Here is a 21,367-nt window from a genome sequence, read left to right on the forward strand (position 1 = left end):
ATGGATGTACTTCCATTATCAGAATCAAACCGAACAACGAGTCAGCCGAAACCATTACAAATGTTTGCAGGAAAAAGCGCTGATTATTAACACACAATTGAAAATGGCAGCAGCTCTGCTGCACGAGGCTACTAACCATATGATTCCAGTTTTCCTTCAAAGATTTTCTCATGAAGAAGAGAAAAGAATTCTGTCTGGAGTTAAAATATCTGCGCTCGACACAACAGGCAAGCAAAACGACCTGTATTTATTGCCTCTTGTCTCTGAAAAATATTTTGGGCCGCAGCCCAACAGGAAAACAATGAATTTCCGTGAGACTATAGTGAGACTGGTGAGTTTGTAACACTTGCACACATGCTGTTAATGTGTGTAAATGCTGCTCGACCTGGGTTTAAGAATTATATCTTTATGTTTTTGACTATGGCCGCCATTTGTATCAGAAGTCAACCTCATCTTTTAGGTCTTCTGTAAACCCTAGTCTAATCCGAAAGCACCCTGAGCATAGACCAGAGAGTTAAAGACTAAAACCTCATATTAGAATTAGAAAAGTGACGGTTTGGGTTTGTTTTAGACATCCTGCTTCCTGATGAGCCACTATAAGACACTCATTTGAGAAATTTGTGTTTTGTAGAAATAGACTAAGCACACAGGCTTCTAAGATGACGTTGAGAAATCATTTCGGTCTGCTACCAATTTAAAACGCCACACAGAACAATGGCTAACAGGTTAACTGGGACTCTGGGAATTTGTTGAAATCCAAAGCAACATCTGAATCAGCCTTCGTGTCACTATAAACCATTAAAACCTTTTGCAAGTTCATCTGGCTTCAGCCATGTTTCCCTCGGGGGCCACATTATTATGATGCACTTTGACAAAAAAACATGGTGAAGCGGAGAAATCTGTCAGTGATTATCTTTGGCTGGTCATCCTCCTTTTTTACGAAACAAGTTCATTACCGGACTCATCAGATACGCAGATGTCGACAAGCTGCTGGAAAACGGTACATTAATGCACCATATGCGTCGCTTTTTTGAGCACGTAGAAACCAAACGTGGGGGCCGACTCCACTCCAGCTGATGAATTTTTCTAAAACGTTTCACGATGAACGCCCGCATCTTGGATAAACAAAAGACTGTGGCTCTGTTTCCAGAATTAAAAAGCACAAGAGAGTGCTATCGCTCTTCATTTTCTTTGACAGGTCTTTTATTAAACAAAGAGTTTAAATTATTACTGTTTGGTAAGACATGAGTGAAATCTGTCTCCATCTCAAAGTGAGAGGAACAGAAAACATTTTTTAAGAGTACTGTGTCTGCATGAATGTGTCATTTAAAGGGGCACTGTGTAGTTTTGGAGAAGAAATTCAAACTCAGAATTTTAATATTTATGATATGAATGAGGTGATAACACAAACTCAGAAATATATTTTTTTTCCCCATAACTGAATAAACAAGCTGTTCTCAGAGGAAAATACTGTTTGGAGTTAGAAAGGGTGGCAGGGTCCGCCACATATAAACAAAGTAAAACTGAGATTGTGTTGCATTTATTTAAGAAAAGTTGATTTTTGAGTCTCAGTCCCGACTCGTTGAAAACTGACGAGCGTTGTTATTCGCCGAGTTGGGAACGAGACTCAAAAATCAACTTTTCTTACAAAAAGCACCTTTAAGTTCAGTTTGTTTATTCTAAGAAGAGTTTGTTTATTTAGTGTGTTTAAGTATATATTTTTTAAAAAGCAGTTAAAAAGCAGATATTTTTTGGGATGCAAATTTCTTCTCCAAAACTACATAATGCACCTTTAAATTTTTTTTTTTAAAAATAAGCAAAATGCGGATTGGCCCTTTAACTGATGATAGTTGCAAAAGGGTTAAACGAGCGAGATTTTGCAACCGGAAGCTCGTCGGTTGCCAGTGCCCATTTCCTGGATTTTTCAAAGGCCGCTCTTCCCTCCCTTATAGCCACTGCTGCCGAAGTGCCCTTGAGCAAAGATTTGTCACCAACAACCGACGCACCAACCAAGCAAATATCGCTTCGAGAGTGAAAATCAGGACCCCCACTCCCACTCCCCTGAATGCATCACGCAGGGACTATTTTCTTGTCCTCTCCGGCGGCGGAGGTGTGCAGCAGTCTCACCCTGTCGCAGGAGCTAATTGGAGTGGCCTCATTTAGCAACACGTCAAAGGAAAGAGGGGTGGAGGGGGGACGCGACAGCACCGTGTCAGCGCCTCCACAAATCTCCTGCGCCGGTCTCAACCTAATAGCATGTCAGAGACCACAACTGATGCAACGCGGGGTCACCGTGAGCCTAATGTTTCACTATAACGAACCCTTCTTCCCAAAAAAAAAAAAACCCGCGGCACTGGGACCAGAAAAAACCCGAGATTAATGTCCCAATCAGTGGTGTGGTTAAATATAAAAAAAAAAACAGTAAAAGGAGCTCCAGACAGGATTATCACACAGCAGCAAAAACAAAAAAGAAATGAAAAAATATTACGTGCTTTTCTTTCCAATTCGCGGTAGTTTGACGTTTTTTGTGTGCTGGAGATGGATGGAGCCTGTTTAGCGCAGGAAAACGTGAAGTTGCTCTCAGTGCAGCTGCGGTCACACGTGGAGCCCCTGAGAGCTGCACCAACCACAGGTTACACATTTACAGGCAGAGAGTTTGAACCATTCAGGATTCAGTCGCGAGCTGAGAGATGTTTGCACACATTCAGATGATATAAATCCACGACAGGAATGTATTTCTCATTTTGCAGAGGAAATCAAATAATAAGAAGTCAGGGGACACAATAACAAGCTCTTCGCGTCGTCCTGTCTTGATGATCATAAATCGTTTTCTGTACAACAAATTAAATAAATAATAATAAAATAAAAGAAGGAATCAATGTCTGGATCATCGCTGTGTGCAAACTTGACTGTGGGATGGATGGATTGCTCCATTAGCCAGGAGTCTGGCAATGAGAGCCGTTTTATAGCTGCAAATACGACAGGGTTTTCTTGGAGGCGTTTTCAAATGCCTGCATGCCAATAAACGAAAGTGGCCCTGACTTGAATTTGACCTTTTTGTATGAGGACGCAGATGGAGACCAGTGCTTTTAAGATATTTCATGACTTGCAACTTGAGGGGCGCAAAATACTGTAGCCTCTTAAGTTTTTAAACTCTGGGGCAGATATCACATGTCCTCCCAGCTCTCCTTCTCTCTCTCTGGATGATTTAGCCGGAAACCTAATAGTTAAACCAAACTGCAAAATGTTTAACTTATCGATTTAGTTCTCACTGAGTGACGGCAGCTGGGCATGCAGATCAGAGTGCTGGCACACGCAATGGGCACCTCATCCATCAAGGGGCGCGGATTATGGCTTTTATTCTAATATTGGACTGAGGGGGGATGAAAAAGAAAAAAAAAATTGCAAGCGAAAGTTGCATTTATTCTGTTTTTAAAAAACTGGGCAGCCGTGCTCAGCGCGTCTCTGGAGAGGAAAGGTCCAAAAATGTCTCCAAGAGGAACCATTAAGAACAATTCCGTTGTGTGTTATTTTAACTTTACGCACCACGCGTGGATTTACGCAACGTTGGTGTTGTTTTAGGGGAAGAAAACAATTCGGACATTTAAATGTGTAAACAAAAAAAAAAAACAAGATGGAGTGAAAGGCTGAGCCACCATTTCTGTGTGTCTACCTTGGTAACACAAACGTCAGGCTCGGTTTACTGGCCACAAGTGCTGGTAATAAATATTCATGACGCCGGCGCCTGCGCCTTCCCGATATCTGAGTGTTTGTCATTTTCCAGACTCGAGCGTAAATACATTTAAAGTGGATGTTTTTTGCTGCGCTCCTATTTGATCTGGAGTCACCATCAGCGACTGCGGAGACGCGCTGCAGCCTGTCGTCGACTCCTCCGTTTACGAGCATTTGATTCTCGACACCAGTGTAGTGTATAGTGAAGTGTGTGTGTGTGTGCGTGCGTGCGTCTGTGTGTGTGTGTAGGCTCGACGCAGAGTAACGCGACAAGAGGCATGAGATGGAAATTAAACAGCACCGTCAGGGTTCATGCCTCGCGTTGGGCACGTCTGGCTGCGTTTTTTTGGGGGGGAGACTATAACGTTTTTCTCTCTTCAGTAAAAACATGTGCAGGGAATTAAAATAAAGGAGGAGGAGGAGGAGGGAGAAAAAGTCAAGGCCGTAATGAGGCAAATAAGAATGAATCCAAACAAAACTCCAAATGTTTTCCAGGAGAGTATTTTTCCATCATTAGGAGGCTCTAAAACAGGAATTTCTACATTTTTAAAAGGCTCCTCTGGAGTTCACATGATGGACACACACATATTTCCAGCTCCTATCTGTGCATTTGACACATATATGGCGCACGTGTGTAGCCTGGAAACCACACGAGATAGTATTTTTTTTTTTTTAAACACATCCTCCTCTTTTAAACTATTTATATTTCCAGTTACATGTGAAGATGTTTCTACGACAGCTTTTTTTTTTTTTTTATGCCAAAGTGACTTCTCTCAGGACGCATCCACGCGGCGTGGAGCGCGTGTTTTCCCTCCAGAACCTCCAGATAGATAGTGTTAAATAGAGTCGAAAAAAGTCATTTTATTACCATCCTTCATTTATCTCCACATTTAATAGTCCGTGAAAAGAAAATATGAATACATTTCAATACATTTCAACAAATCATCTAAAGATGGTGGTGGGAGTCGTGGATGTTTTCTTTTTTTTTCTCTCTCTCTCCACACACACACATGAACACACACACCCCTCCCGTGCTGTGTGTGTGTGTGTGTGTAGATTCTTTTTCGGATTAAAATTTGGTTGTGTTTCGTCTGTGTGCAGCAGTTCTGACAAAGCTGCAGACTGACAGATCGTGGCTCCGTGCGCACTGGCAGTGTTAACCATGATCACTGGCGGCTGCTGATGTGATCTCTGCCTAATGGGGCGGTCAAGCAAGCTGCAGCCAGGAACAATGAGGGGGCCACATTGACTCCTCGGCTCTCTCTCTCTCTCTCCCTCTCTCTCTCTCCCCCCCTTTTAAAAATCTATGACATCCGACAAAACGGCAAGAAAAAAAAAAAAAATTAGATTTGAAAATTAGATTCCCGAACAATTAAGTAACGCGACTTATTCCGGTTTAACACGGAGAGGAACAACCGGGCGTGATTAATCGATTTAATTTCCCACATTACTGCGGGGCAAAGTGTTGGATGTTAATTTCCGATAAACAGAAGATGCAAGAGAGGGGGGGGTGGGAGGGTGGATTTACTTCTTATTGACTGTCAGGGAAGTCTGAGACATAACCTTTAGCTTTGGGTGACGCACACACCCACACACACACACAATCTCACACACACACACACACACTTGCAAAAGCATGCACATAATTATTCGTGCAGCTAAACATCGGTAATGCGTAAATCGATACCGCACTAAATGAAGTTATTACGCTTAAAAGTTCCTCTATTTTCCTTGTAAGGAGAATAAAAGCACCCATGAGCTCCACACAGCAGCAGCAGCAGAATGACAACCAAAAACCTCCAAAACGCCATTTGCATTATTGTATTTTTTAATCCTTTAATATAGTACGAAATGTATCCAAACATTTTTTTGTTGTAAACTAAATTTTACATACGAGCGCATTTCTCCATAAATACCGACCAATTTCTAACATGTTACCGGTCCTTTACATGCGGATAAATATGGAAAATTGAGCTACCTTACATGTAATAATACTTCCTTTCAGACAAAAGCAATTGACAGAGAGAACTTTTTTTTTTCTTTATATTTATATCACGTACATAAACAGATTGACACGGAATTTCAGGCTTTCACTACACGATTTATCGACATGACATTAAATAACAACAATGAATACTGTGCTACTCAAACTGGACCTTGGACGAAAATGTTGCACTGAATAGGCTACAAAAGCACATTAATACTAAGAGTCGGTTAGGTCGACGTGTAGACTGTAGTAATACTGAATAATTCACATTTGGTTCACAACTATAACATTCTTTTCAATGAAGTCTATTCATCGCAATATTCTTTAAAACCATCTCATTTTTCCATATATCTAGGGACCACATTTTTCACAAATTCCCTTAAACTGTGATAGACCTATTTACAAAATAAAATATTACATTTTTTCTCCTCCTCCTCCTCCTCCTCCTCCTCCTCCTCTTCCTCCCCCCCCATCCACAGCGTGGTGAAATCCTTATGTACAAAAAAAATTCAGGCCCCGCAGATAGCATGCGTTATGAGATCTCTTTTTGGAAGGAAAAAGTCTCTCAGTAAAAATAAAAAGAGTCAAAGAAATTATCGAGAGTGTGTGTGTGTGTGTGTGTGTGTGTGTGTGTGTGTGTGAGGGGGGTTGAGTTGAGGGGGGGGGGAGAAAGTTAAACTCGGTGGTTGTCCTCGCCTCCTTTTTGTCCATGCATTCTCTCTCATTGACTTTAAAGACAGCCTTTAATTGATCGTTCGGGCCTCCCGTGTTTTCTCAGTCCATGTTTCACTGGCTGACTTTATAAAGTCTTTGATTTCCAAGCAGTTTTTTTTCCTCCTCTTTTTAAAATGTCTGCAGTCTCTTTCTCACTTTTTTTTTTTCATTCTGTTTTTTTTTTCTTTTTCTTTTGCTGTTCAAAAATATTTACACGTACCATTCATTGAAATTTGACGACAGCGTGCTGTGGCTGGTTGTGTGGTGTACTGCTGAGGCTGCTGGTGATATGGAGCTGCTGCTCTGGTTCTCTGTGGACGGTGATACTATGGTGGGAGGTGTGGACGACTCGTACCCCGAACTGGCCGCCGGAGATGGCTGCGGTCCCGGATTGGTGGATTCGTGGACCTTCGACAAAAAGGAAGAGAGGATGTTTTTAAAAAAACATGCTGCACGTTGGTGTTTGTCGCTGGGTTTGTTTTTTTGTTTTGTGTTTTCAAAAACATGAGGGAAAAATCATCAAAACAAAATTAAAACTTCCTCCTTTTGACTGTTTTTAAACAAAGCAGAGGCAAAACATTACTGTTCTCATTAAGATCTTAATCTCATTTGTCGCTTGAAAGAGAAGAAAGAATAGGAGGGGTGTCACAGCGAATTAACTTATGCTTCTCTATTTTCCTGGAATTAAACCATGCAGCCATTTTCTCCTATTATCACACGTTATTTCTATTTTTTATTCTCGCTTTCCTGCAAAAAAAATAAATAAATCTAAATAAAAAACAAACATGCGGTTATAACATTTTTATAATTCTGTTTCAAAATGAAGTGAACACAGGAATATAAATAAAAAATCCTAAGAGTTTTACCTTCATGTGTTTTCGGAGGGAGCTGGGGTGTGTGTAGGACTTGTCGCACATTTTGCACAGATAGGGTTTGTCCGACGTGTGGACGTGCATGTGTTTCTTGCGGTCGCTGCTGTTTGCAAACCGCCTGTCGCAGCCTTCAAACTCACACTTAAACGGCTTCTCACCTAAACACACAGAGAGGGAAGAGGGGGGGGGGAAGAAAAAGCACAATTTTAACACTTGATTTCAAAAAGTCCACATTTCCACACATGATTTTATGACGAAGAATCAGAAGGCAGCATTTTTTTCTTCCTTATAAATCTCCTTTTACAAGCCTCGCAAATTAATTTGGATTTAACCCACTTAGCCTCGTGGATTAAATCCATTTAATTAAATTGCAACGTGTACACTTTTAATATAAAAATAACAAAGGCTTTTTTAAAAAAAAAAAAAAGAGCATGTGAAATATTTTCTGTTGACAACTGCACTGAATCACATGCCAGTGAGGAGAGCCCAGCTGCCTAATAAATAATAAGCCGGAGCGCATGCATATTTTTGGATGGGACATTGTCAGCATGGATTTTTTGCCAGTTAAAAAAAAAAAAAAAAAAAAAAAAGCGCTCGGGTCTTGCGCGGATCTTACCGGTGTGAGTCCTTTTGTGAATTTTTAGATTTTCCGATCGGGCGAATACTTTGCCACAGCCCGGGAACGGACACGGAAAGGGCTTTTCTCCGGTGTGTACTCTGATATGATTTACAAGTTTGTATTTGGCTTTGAATGGCTTTCCTTCTCTGGCGCACTCCTCCCAGAAGCAGATGTGGTTGGTCTGCTCCGGTCCCCCCACATGCTCCACCGTCAGATGGGTCACCAGCTCGTGCATCGTGCTAAAAGTTTTGTTGCACGACTTTTTGGGATTCGTCAGCTGCTCCGGCTCGACCCACTTGCAGATGAGCTCTTGTTTGATCGGCTGCCGCATGTATCGAAAGAAGGCCCCTGCTCCGTGGTGTGCGGCCATATTCATGTTCATGGGGCCGTAGCCGTGCAGCTGGGTCGAAGCGTAGTGGTCGGACCGCGGGCTCGTAACGTGGCCGTACTGGTCGGCCCGTCCGTACATGTCCCCCGAGAAGCCCAGCCGCATCTGGCTGTTGACCACGTTGGAAGACGCATGGCTCGCCGCTTGCTCGTGGAGCCCCGGGAAGAGCAGGTGCCCCGCTGCATCTGAGTGTCCATGTGGCCCTGCGAAACTTCCGGAGGCGAACAAACTGTGCTGCGCGCCGGTGGCGTCCCCGAATCCCCGATTTCTGAAGAGAAAGTCCCTGGTGGAGTTGAAAGCCGCCGTGGAGTAAGAGCCAACGTGGGTCGGGTGGTGGTGGTGTCCCAGGGCGGCTGCCGCGTAGCCGGGCGCCTGGGAGGAAAACGCCGTTTGTCCGGATCCAATGTCGTGGGAGCTGTGGTTTATTTTGAAGGCGCCCATCCCATCCGCGAACGGATTTATCCCCAACGCCACTTCTCTCTCTGTGACTTCGCCTGTTGAGTGATGCCGTGAGGAGCCGAAAGTAGTGACTCCTATGGTGGGATACTGCGGTCCTGCGTCCAAGAGCATCTTCAGTCTAGACTCGCCGAGACGACTGAGAGCAGAAATCACAAAATCACGCGCAGATATTCTTCCTCCCCCTCTCTCTATCTCTTGGACCTCACTCGACTGTGCAAACTCTCCAATCCACCGATTTTCTGTTTACTTTCTAGGACGCGAGGAATTCCCCTATACCGCGCATCCGATGCACACGCAAAATCATGTATACATGCAATATTGTCTTTTGCGGTTTATCTTCCTGTGGCGCAACTTTCACCTCCTCAGTCAGGCGGTGAGCTCTAGACTGATAGTCGCAATCATTCCTGCAGATAAATGAATTGAAAAGACAACACAGTCCAGCCCTGATGAATGGGAGAGGAGGGGGGCGGACACGTGGCCCCGCAGCTGAGCGCTCATTGGCGGAGCCCCTTTCCCCCCAATAACATCCACTCACCAAATAACAATCCACGGTGCAGGGCCCACACTTCTATTGGCCTCTTTGCATCATCAATCCCAGATATTGTGAGATTGCTGACTGTGAATTTGGTTAAATGGCTGAATAACAGCAAAACAAAAGTTGAGGAGCAGGAGAGGAGAACTGGATTTGTAAAAAAAAAAAAAATAATAAGAAAAAAAAAGCACATTTTGTGGCCATGTATTGAATTAAGTGCTTATAAAGCAATTGTGCCAGATTGTCTTTGTTAGCGTGGAGGCTTTAGATTACCAAGCAAACCATTCGCTGATGTAACTGGTGACGTTTTTGTGCTTTCTATGCATCTGTCTATGAACTAAAATATGACACACGTGTGATTTGCTGCCACTAGCATGGACTGACAGGATGCTAAACACATCCTCGAGGTTTCCAAAGGTGGATCCTCGTTACCTCCAGGTATGCAAGAGGACGAGCTTTACGCCTTTCCTCGGGAAACCCCGTGGGAAACCCCTGAGGGCTGACATGTCCACTGTCACCACTCAGTCATCATCAACACATCCATTTTTATTTTTGAAGGAAATCCACTCAACGTTTTTGTTTTCTGACCACAATGTTTCTGCTCACACACCAGTGCAACATCTGTGCTTTAGATTTCCACATCATCATCATCATCATCATCACCACCATCACCATGCTCACCACCAGCAGCAGCAGCAGCACCTCACGTTCTTTAAAGGTTACCTTGAATACAAGAGCCGGTGTTTAACTTGGATGCACTGGTATACACCTGATGTATCCATCACGGTTTGGCTGTGCTTGTGCAACTTACTCAATCTTTTTTTTTTTCTTCTTTTTCTTTTGCAGGCCAGTGATGCATAGCCTGTGTGCAAAACGTTGTGGGTTGTCGAAGTTATCAAGTGGGATTTGCGGCGCTCTCTGCAGGAACCTCCGGCTGCTAGAGTTCAAAGCCACATGCACAGACGTGCCATGCGAACCATTAAAATATCTACTTGGCTACTAGGCTAGTTTCTTGCAAGGCATTCTCCAAAAATCAGTCTTGGGAGACCAGGGGAAAAGAGGGGGAAGTTTGGTTGTTCTCAACTTAACAAGTAGACCTTACAACTTGATCCACTGCTCTGCTATGCACAAATTGGAGGGATCTTTCAACAGGTGGAGAACGGTAAGAATGACACATCACTGAACAAGTCAAGAGTGGAGGTCACATACTCAGACTTTTGCCAGGAAAAGGCTCGCTGGATCTATACAACTTCGCAGGTGTATTTAAAGTTCCTGTGCCAGATCTGCGGCTCAGAATGATTCTAACATATTTGACTTTTATGCGTAAAAGACGCGTACCTGTAATTAAAAGGCCAATAACCGTTTAGTGTCATGATCCTAATGTGCTGGAGTCACACCGTAGAAAATGTAAAATGGCTTCCAGGAGCTATTTAGGATTTACAGTGAAAGCCACTAAAAGCCAAAGCAGCAAAAGCAGTGTTTTATGAGACCTCTCTACAATATTCAGCTTTTTTTTCTCTCTCTCTCTCTTTCTTTTTTTTGTGTTTGGGACCTTATACAACTCCCCTGCTTACTCGTCTTCCAAGAGTGAGTGCATGCACAACTTGGACCAGAAATAGCACTTCAAAGTTTTGCATTACGCTGGTTGCTGTGTGCCTGATGCCTCTGAAGGCTACAGCTGTGAGCCTCATGAACCCCACGCGCAAAGGCCATTTAATAAACATCTTTTGGATCCGTCATATGTCTCAAAATATTGACAGAATTTCTGACGTGCTGGATAGGACGCTGTCAGCAGCGGTGTTTGACAAGTCAATTCAGACAAATAGCCGAGAGGAGGATGATTTTTAAATGATTTCAGTCGTGTTAGAGGTGGGCGAGCGTCCCGTTATTCAGCACATCCGGTTGAATACTTTGCAAAACAACAAATCAGTCATCCACAAACACGAGTTCACATCACGTCCAGCTGATTTTTCTCGTGAACGAAAATAACCAAAATGTGTGTGAGGAGGTTTAGATCCTGACGAGCGCCTGTGACAATAAATCTAGGCTGCAGTTTAACAACCCTCGCGGATTACTTAGGAGGCAAATATCACATTTTTCATATTGGACTCAAAGATGGATCAATACTGTGTGTGAGCGCGTCTTTAAGGTCACTCCACGCTGTAATTTATTAAGATTGAGCTTTCAGTCTAAACATCCCCCCGGCTACAAAAAATCTGAAGCGTTCGGTAACACCATTTTGGTTGCAACACACCACATATAACTCACAATAACTTGAAATAAAGGGGACAGTAACAACTGGTAATTATAGGAGTATTACCAGAGCAAGACAGGGAAATATTCTAAATTTCCAAGTTGTGATATTCGACCAAGTTAAGTTAAATTTTGGGCATTTGTGTTCGGCACACAGACGAAAAATGTCCACCGTGCTGACGACTATAACCCGTGTACAGTAACATCCAAACGTTACTCGACATTTTAACGACTCCACGTCGGATTTTTAAAAAATAGTCCGGCTGATGGTTTTAAAACGCCAAAATCCACGTAGATAATAACCAACACAGGAGTTAGATCATACACACCGCATGTTGTTATGATCCATGACTAATATCTTTGCAGCATTCAAACAAAAAAAGGCAGAAAAAAGAAGAAGATGAAGACTTTGAAGGAGAATATTGTAGTAACCGATACTTACAGTACACACACGTTTTATTTTCAACTTAAGTCTGCAGCGGCACCACCTCCTGTGACCCTCATCTGCTGCCGTCCTGGGTCTAAAGCAAAATTACCCCGGATCATAACAACAGGTCCCGTCCATTACATTTTTTTTTTTCTCCTCGGGACAATGGCCGCAGCTCGCCCCTAGTCACACTCCCTACACACACGGATCCCAGCAAGCACCGGCAGAGCACGGAGTCTCAGCACTGCAGCAGCGCGCGCTGAAGGGGCAAACGGCTTGGATGTGTAAATATGGGTGTTTATCAAAGCGCACATTAATGGTATGTACTCCGGACTGTTTGAAACTCCCACGTGGAGTTTTCCCTTTCGCTTGAAGCTGACAAGTTTTTTTCTCCAGCTGACGCCGATCTTCTACGTGCGTAAAGTTGTGCGTAATTCGTGCGTAAAGTTGCTTTTCATACGTTGCGGGGCAAAATGAAGATATCACTGCATTATTTATGATCCTTACAACTTTTATAGTGACAATATGCATACTCTTGCGAGGCAGCCTGTTTTGTAATTGCATCATCAAAGCGGGGAAAATGCTGTTTCATAGCCGCGCTGCCTTTGTCCGCGGCGACAAAAGAGAGGCGACTGTATATCTGGATCAACTTTTTAAGGACTTTTATTGTACGATAACCTTTGCATAACAACTATTTTTCTCAAGCGTTGCCTCAGGCACTGCGCATGCGCGCTGGCAGCTCGCTGTCACTAAGACATTTTTCATCACGTTGGAAACTGTCACTGGTGACGTCAATCACCGAGCTCTGACCAATTAGAGCGCAGGGTGATTGTTTAGCTCCACGGGCTGCAGCGCCTACCATGAATCTCTATTCAGTATCAAAGCGTCCTGCTGCTGCCTCTCAACCGAATGGGATTCCATGTAGTCTGCAGATAGACTTAACTTTATAAAGTCTTTTTTTTTTTTTTTTCCTTTATTTTTTCATTGCGATTAAAATATATTTGTCATCATCATTATTATTTTGCCTGCTGTCAAGTTATTCTAAAATTAGGAAGTAATGAGCGTGGATGCATTGGGAAGCCCCGTGATGGACCCTACGTTTTCCAAACGGAACACGGCGCTGAGATTAGTTGACTTGGCAGGGGCTCACCACCATCACCATCATCACCACCATACCCCTCAGAGCGTGACAGGCTTCCCGGGGTTCAGCAGCCATCCACACTCAATGGCTCACTCGCACCCTGGGGAGATTACTGCGGAACCCCGCCTGGGGCCGAGTCCATTCGGGCCAGAACACATGGGGCACTCCGCGGCCCTCAAAATCAGCCCAGCCCATCATTATCCCCACCACCATCACCACCACCACAATCATCATATGGCAGGCCACAGTGAAGTGGTCTCCAGTCAAACGGGAGCTTTTGGCCCGGTTCAGGCGACATCGGTCCCCTATTCTATGTCTCACACGGCCCAGGCTTTATCCGCAGGTAGGGATTTCCTCATCCGGAGAGATCTGACAGCTCAAGCCATGCCTGTACTGACTGACCAGACTGCTGGTTCAGCCTCTCACCACGGAATGTTTGTCTCAACAACAGGTAGCTATCCCGGACACTATGGTCATCACCCTGACGCTGGGAACCATACCCTCTTCTCCGGACTCCATCACGACCAGCCTTCGAGCGGATCACCGGGTGGCCAAGCGTTGAATGGACAAATAAGGTTAGGACTACCTGGAGAAATGTACGTTAGGTCTGATCACTTGAGTCAAGTGGCAAGCTCCAGGGCTGATCCGTTCTCCGCCTCGCCTTTGCATGGCTACGGTGGTCTGAATCTGAACATGAATCTCAGCGCTCACCACCACCACCACCACGGAGCCGGAGCCTTTTTCCGCTACATGAGGCAGCCGATAAAGCAAGAGCTGATCTGCAAGTGGCTGGAGCCGGAGCACTCGCCGAAGAAACTTTGCTCCAAAACTTACAGCACCATGCACGAACTCGTAACGCATGTGACGGTGGAGCACGTCGGAGGACCGGAGCAGGCGAACCACATATGTTTTTGGGAAGAGTGTCCGAGGGAAGGCAAACCATTTAAAGCCAAGTACAAACTTGTAAATCACATTCGAGTGCACACCGGGGAGAAACCGTTTCCGTGCCCGTTCCCTGGCTGTGGGAAAGTGTTCGCCAGATCCGAGAATCTTAAGATTCACAAGAGGACGCACACAGGTCAGTAGATATATATTCGTAAAAAAAAAAAAGAAATGTGTCACATAAAATAATCGAGTTGCATGTTGAAATTCAAATACAGGGAAGTCGAGTCATGCTTTGTGCGTAATGTCACGTTTCCTATGAGATTTAATTTCATTTTCTTTGATTTTACGCATTTAAAATATTCTCTGCTGAGCCAATTAATCACTCTGTGCTGCTGATACATCAGCGCAGCAGCAGCAGCAGCCACTGGGCCACCTGTTTGTTATGAGCTGCATCCTAAGTTTAAGGTTCTGATACAGCTCACTCAGGACCTTCGTGTTTACACCACAGCCAAAACACCGAGGCCCACCTCAGCTCTCGTCTGTGTAGCTTTGTGCGTAAAATATGCCACCTTCACGTGGGAGTGTAACCGATATGATGATGGCGATGATGCTTTTATTTTGATTTTTTTTATTTCCCTCAGGCACTTGTTGCTCTGTGTATTAGCTGTCATTCCAGCTAATATTCACAATCACGATTGGTTGGATTTATTAGATGTAAAGCTGCAGAGAAGAGGAGTGCTTGAAGCTTTTCAGTTAATGTTATTATTTAGTGATGTGACGTACATGTTTATGGGCTGATCAGCCCCCTCGATAGCCTGTAGCCAAAGCAACAAGTTGACAAGTGCACACACGCACGGCGAGAATAATTCACCAACAGGTTGCCAGAGCGTCTCCAGTGACTGACGTGCGCACAATGCAGCCCTGATTTTTTACTTTAAAACAACATATTCCGGCACAATATGGCTGCTTTGCCTCTGTGGCCCAGCAGTGACGTGCTGCATGTGGAGCTCGAGAGGAGGAAGAGAGGAGGAAAAAAAAAAAAAAAAGAAAGAGAGAGAGAAGGGGCCTCAAAATGTCGAGTCAGACTTGTAAATGAATACAATGATTACTTCTTTTTCTGTTGCGGTGGCTGCATGGCGCTCCCCCCTCCGCTCCCATCTCTGCGCCCTATGTATTATTCATATAATTTGCTCACATTACCTAAGTACAAATCTGTTAAATTATTTCTGTGTGTTGACTCCCAAGGGGCCTGGTCTTTTGGTATCATGTTTAAAACCTATCCCGAAAGTGTGGTTATGACTGGGGCTGCCCCTGGGGTCTGTTCCTCGACGGTTTCTTGTACTACACTAATATCCTTGATTGGCTCTCTCAACCCAACAGCTGAAGGTCAAATTGATATTCAACCCGCAAGTGTAATTAGACAGAGGCAATTACATATTCTCAAAAGCTTTAATCGGAGGAGAAAAATCAGCAGTGGATGATTTCCGTGTAATTTATTCAGATTGTCTTTTTTTTTTCTGCCTTTTTTTTTCTGCCTTGTCATAATCAGGTAGGAATACTCGTTATTAAGACGCAAAATTAAGACGCAGTCCAGAACCGTCTGCGTTTTTTTTTCTTCCTATTTTTATTTTATTGCTGCTGCCGTTTGCACACAGTGGGTTGAAGCCTGCCTGGCTTGTGGCGATACTTTCATTTATCACGCTTTTCAGTTGGTTTTAGGCCTGCTATGTCTGTGCTCATAGCTTGTCTGTTTTGACGTATGCCTTGATGCATGCAGACGCCAGGTATAGACCCAGGACAGTAGGGGTTCAGCCCCCCTGTTTACACCAGGCTGAGACTAATGACAGCTCTGTCCAAATAGGCAAAGTTTCTTTTTTTTTTTTTCCTTCTTCAAAGGGGCTCTCTGTGTAGTTTTGGAGGAGAAATACAAACTCAGAAATATAATATTTACGACATTCATGAAATATGTGTTTTCTTTTCTTTTCCATAACTGAATAACCAAGCTGTCTGGTCCCCAGGGTGGCAGGGTCCGCCAAATATAAACAGAGTGAAACAGTTTTGAAATTGTGTTGTCCTTTTAATGTCAGTGTGTTTATTCAGTCGTGAAAACAAAGAGAGTTTGTTTATTTGGTTTGTTTAGACACAGAGGATCTTCCTCAACACTACAGAGTGCTCCTTTAAAAGTCCAAGTGTGTTTACTGTAAATTAAAAAAAAAATGCATAGACTGTGACAAAATTATATCTAAAAATAAGCAAAAAGTGACAGCTTTTATTCACTTGGTCATTGTTTTGGTCGCAGATACTCGGATACTTGTTGCTCAGTCTCTCCTGAGAACATGTGTGCCCATAAAAATGGGGTTACCCGCATTGTTGGTGCATTTAAACGTTCATGCTACAAATTGGTCTCCTGAAATAAACAACAACACGATCTGAATGTTCGATTTATTTATTTTTTTAATTCATATGTGATTGTGTCCCCATCGTTAACAGGTGAGAAGCCCTTCAAATGTGAGTTCGACGGCTGCGACAGACGCTTCGCCAACAGCAGTGACCGGAAAAAGCACTCCCACGTCCACACCAGCGATAAGCCCTACAACTGCAAAGTGAGAGGCTGCGATAAGTCCTACACGCACCCCAGCTCCCTGAGGAAACACATGAAGGTGCACTGCAAGTCCCCCCCGCCCAGCTCGGGCTACGAGTCATCCACCCCGTCCCTGGTCTCCCCCTCCTCAGACTTGGGCCGGGAGCCAGGAGGCTCCTCGGTGCTGTCGGAGCCGGTGGGAGCCTCCTCCCAGCCCGCCAATTTAAGCGAATGGTACGTGTGCCACAGTTCAGGTGCCAGCGGCGCCCAGACACCACCCAGCGGGCCCTCCACACCCGACCCCTCAGACCAGCCACCTTACAGAAACCCAGAACCGAGGGACGCGTTTTAACTCGCAGCAGAAGTGACAGAACACATTTTCACGAGCTCAGCTATTAAAAATGGTTTGGCTCTGGTGCCTATATATTTGCCTGTGAAGGGCCCTACTGATGAGCCACCAAGACAGACACCCAGAGCCCAGAGACGCAGTTTAACCACATTGGAAGGAAAAACGTGCAAACTTTAAAGACGTGCTAATTTCCAGGCACATTAAAAGAATATATTTTACAAACCTCAGCGATTCAAAATGGTTGGCTCAGTGCCTGTTCACGCCCTGACGGCCCACTGCTCCACTTGTGGACAGAGTCGTGTAAATCCGTTTAGACTATGTGGTGCATTATTGTAGGCTAGGCATGTTGGTGTAAAGTTATTTTGTAAAAAAAAAAAAAAAAAAGAAAAGAAAAGAGAGAAGAAATTCCGAGTTTTGACTTCTATATGTTTTTATTTATTTTTCAATCTGATCCTGGAGGAATTTTTTTGTATTATCGAACCAAAGTGCATGTTTCAATTAGGGCAAGAACAAATGTACATTTGTAAATTTTGTATAAGTTTCGATGTGTTGATGTTGATAGTTTTTGTAAGGATCTGTCCCTGCGCAGTTTCCTACCGATTACTGCAGTTCTTTGTACAAACATTTCATGTTTACAGCATTTCTCCGCCTCCTCCCCACACATTTGTGCAGAGGGTCAACAATAGAACTGTTTCATAAGCCTGCAGTATTTGATATACGACCGTGAAATTATAAATGTTTTATCAAAGTGGGCATTTTGTGGTTTTGTATCATTGTCGTCAATATTTTTTTTTTTTTCTTTCTTTTTTTTTGAATATCTGGAATCGAGCGCCACTCAAAATGCGTACCGAATTGCCTTGTAATTTGTGAGTATTTTGAATAAATCTTGTATGACTCAAGTGAAACAAACTCTGCTGAGCCACTCGGGTTTATCTGGAATTACACGTGCGGTTATGTTTCATCTTTAAAAGTGGACACTTTTCTGGGGAACATGTGCAATTTTCCAGTCTTTTTTTTTCTTTTTTCTAAAAAGTTTTTAAAAGCAATAACTCCATTTTTTTTTTTTAAAAACTGTTGCTTCCTTTACACACATGCTCCAGCAACAATCCACCCACGTCTGCTTTCCTTTTTGTGCTAAAATCCAAAGACATAAAACGTCAGTGAAAGCTCCTTTTATACATTTAAAGATAGTATTTTCTAAAGTATTTCCCTCTAATAATAATAATAATAATAAAAAGAGAGGGGCGACTTAACTCGTGTTAAAGTCTTACTTTCTCCGCTCAGCTCTGGGCTGAGGCTGATGAAGGGCTACAATATTCTGATCCAGACTTCAAAGAGCGTTTTAGTACAAAGAGCCATTTTTTTCACGACGGTGAATCCTCATGGTGAATTAAGATTTCTATAGCAATAGCCAAGTCAAACTCAAATGATATGGGGCCAAGTCCGCGGACTCAAAAGCCCGCTCTAAAGAATGTAATATTTGCTTCCCATGGGGTAGGAAACGGTAATCTATGTCCTTTATGCTGCAGACGAGGGCAGTATAAAGAAGAAAAATATATTCTATTGCTTCAGGCCTACTTTGGGAAAATCAAAGGGGAAGCCGCTGAAACGCAGTTGTCCCGCGCCATAATAGAGAGAGAGAGCTGAATGGATACATTTAACCATAATCATATTTTAGGCTCTATACACGAAATGTGTAAAACACAAAACAAAAGAGCGACAATCACTGCACATGTTCGTGACACACGTGTAGAATTAATTTATAGAATAAAATGGGAAAAATGTCAAATTAATTATTTCTGGGGAGAAGAAAGTGGGAAAATGTGCAGTTGTGTTGGAGGAAAGTTTCTGTCTGAGGAGTTTAAAAAAAAAAAAAAGAAGAAAGAAAATCTTTCACTCCGGCTTCGACTCGAGCCTGAAGTGGGTGGAAACAGCAGAGCCCTGATACGTTTATAGAGTTTGGTTAAGTGCGTGACAGTTTGCTGAAGGCAAAGAATAAACACCAAACCAACCAAACAGACGAAGAAGAAGAAGAAGATGATGATGATGGTGATGCCTCTTTTGGCACCAGCTTCTCGTTGCGTAAAGAGGAGGAAAACAAAAGGAAGGAAGGAGAAAAAACAAGATAGTTGGATCTCAATTGAAAGTGGGAGTCTTTGAAGTGGGAGTTGATATCAGAGGGATTCTTCTAGGTCGTCTGAACGACGTTGATGACACGGAAAGCCTTTTGTCGCCGATTTGTTGGGCTCCTCTCTATTGGGCTCCTCTCTATTGGGCCGTCTAAAGCTTTTAGTTCCAGTCGTCAAAACGGACAAGAACTAACTGAGTCGCGTAAAAACATTTTCCATTCAGCGCTGAAAGTGAAGGATAGGGCGACATTTAAAGGGGTTGTTTCATTTAGGGGGGACAGAGGCGAGAGTTAAACCGCGAGTCAGGAAGGTGTGGTTCACTACAAACTGCAGGCGGATCAAAGAGCGACGCTCCTGAATCCGCTGAGAAGAAGAAGTTGAAATAAGTGCAGCATGTCTGCGCTGCAATAGCTTCGTGACCTTTTACGCGCGGTAATTTATGACCTCGAGCGAATAGAAACATCCTGTCTTCGGTCAGCAAATGAAGCTGGAACAAGTGGGCTTGCCTTGGTTGCCTAGAAAGTTGAAGTGAGCAGGCGTGTGTTTGCGATTAAAGAAAATCTGATGATTGTTTGCTTTTATTTTGAAAGTTAAAATCCCCTGCGTGCTGACAGTGGGCAGGACGGGCAGCTGGAAGTGTAAAACAGGGATCTCTGACAACAACTGACCCCGATGGGTTCAGGATAACCTCTGATCTGATATCAGCTCTGGGGGTCAAGAATCAAGAACAGGTGTGTGCGTAAGAGAGGAGGAAGAGGAGGAGGAGGAGGAGGAGCTGCAACACGAAGAACCAAACAGGAAGCTGCTTGTAGTCTCACAGGAAATATTCACATTAATTATAGAAGAAATGTTGTTTAAGAAAAAGAGAATAAAGGGGGGTGGAGTGGGGGGGTTCAACTTCCAAACCGCAACAAAAAGAAAGAAGAAAATGAATCCATTTCATTTCTTCCAAGGCCCTCTCACCACCACTGCTGCGTCCTAAGGCTCATTTGAGTGTGAAATATCATTTCTTTGTAAAATAAAGGAGGCGGTAATCCTACTTCCGGAAACTGTCCGGCATTATTGAACAAAACCCTTTTAATAGGGGGATTAGCAGTCTAGGAGTAAAAGCCTCACCCCCCTCCTCCTCCTCCTCCTCCTCCTCCTTCTTCCACACCACCCCTTTACCATCACCCCCCTACCCCACCGACTTCTTTTCCTCCACGCCCACCCCACGCTCCAACACCACCATCAGCACCTCCAACACCAACCAGGTCATAATTATCAGGAATGAAGTGGCCGAAATTGGCATGGCAGATAAAGAGAAAGACAAGTGAGACAGGTGCAATAGAGCCACCAAAAAAAAACGACCGGAAAAGCAGGACAGAGCTGTTATAATGGAGATCTGGGACAGAGGAAGCGCTGATGTGACCTTTTTATCAGAGTCAGTAATAAATAAACAGGTTTTAGATGAAGCTTAAAGGCGCAGAGTCAGAAGAGGAAGGTCTTCAGTGGTGTAAACAAACTAAATAAACAAACGCTCTTCGGTTTCGTGACCGAATAAACAACCTGACCTTAAAAGGACAACACAGTTTCATACTTTGTTTACATGTGGCGGACCCTGCCACCTCTCTAGCTTCAGACAGTGTTCTGGGACCTTGTGTTTCCTCTGAAAACAGCTTGTTTATATGGACAAGCAGTCACGTTTTGCAAATTGTTTCAAATGTAAATTTAATCACACGCTGTATATTTTTTTGTGTTTACAGTAAACACCCTTCCCCACCACTTGCACTTTAAAGGTGCAGTCTGTAGTTTTAGGGAAGGCATTTTAATTAGAAGATCTTTCTTTCTTTTTTTTATGTGTAAACAAACTAAATAAACAAACTCTTTGTTTTCATGACTGAATAAACAAACTGATCTTAAAGGACAACACAATTTCATACCGTTTTTATGTTGTTTACATGTGGCGGACCCTGCCACCTCCTCTGAGAACAGCTTGTTTATTCAATTATGGGGGGAAATTACCTGATTAATATTGTAAATATTAAAATCCTGTTTGAATTCCTTCATCAAAACGACATAGTGCCCCTTTAAATCACCAAAACACAACTATTTTTTTTACTATTTTCAATCTAAATATAATTAAAGGAATATTCTGTTTTTCTTTTCCTAAAGGAGCATTACAATTTATTTCGAAAAAGGCAACCACAGCCACTCAAGCTCGCCCTGGATATTGAATATTGTCTTCCCATGAGAATCACATGACTTCCTCTTGATGTATAGACTACCACGGGCTTCCGTCATGAAGATTTATGACAAA

General features: G+C 43.4%; 2 protein-coding genes across 3 annotated transcripts; one reads left to right on the forward strand and one right to left on the reverse strand.

Annotated features, from left to right (window-relative positions):
• Positions 1–5,542: 5,542 nt before the first annotated feature.
• zic1 (zic family member 1 (odd-paired homolog, Drosophila)) lies at positions 5,543–9,186 on the reverse strand. Its single transcript, XM_084340867.1, has 3 exons — positions 7,922–9,186; positions 7,300–7,463; positions 5,543–6,841 (listed from the first exon to the last, which is right to left on the reverse strand). The coding sequence occupies exons 1-3, from the start codon at positions 8,880–8,882 to the stop codon at positions 6,644–6,646; spliced, it is 1,323 nt and encodes a 440-aa protein (XP_084196993.1). The 5' UTR covers positions 8,883–9,186; the 3' UTR covers positions 5,543–6,643.
• Positions 9,187–12,322: 3,136 nt separating this feature from the next.
• Positions 12,323–17,848, forward strand: zic4 (zic family member 4). Of its 2 annotated transcripts, XM_084340902.1 has the most exons (3): positions 12,323–13,467; positions 13,576–14,202; positions 16,500–17,848. In XM_084340902.1, exons 1-3 carry the CDS (start codon positions 13,041–13,043, stop codon positions 16,940–16,942), a joined length of 1,497 nt encoding a protein of 498 aa, XP_084197028.1. In that variant the 5' UTR covers positions 12,323–13,040; the 3' UTR covers positions 16,943–17,848. The 2 variants fall into 2 exon arrangements, with proteins under 2 accessions (XP_084197028.1, XP_084197027.1); XM_084340901.1 differs by having other exon boundaries at positions 12,324–14,202.
• The last annotated feature ends 3,519 nt before the right edge of the window (positions 17,849–21,367 follow it).

Source organism: Pagrus pagrus (genome assembly GCF_965226575.1).
Source record: "Pagrus pagrus genome assembly, chromosome: 20".
Classification (NCBI taxonomy): domain Eukaryota; kingdom Metazoa; phylum Chordata; class Actinopteri; order Spariformes; family Sparidae; genus Pagrus; species Pagrus pagrus.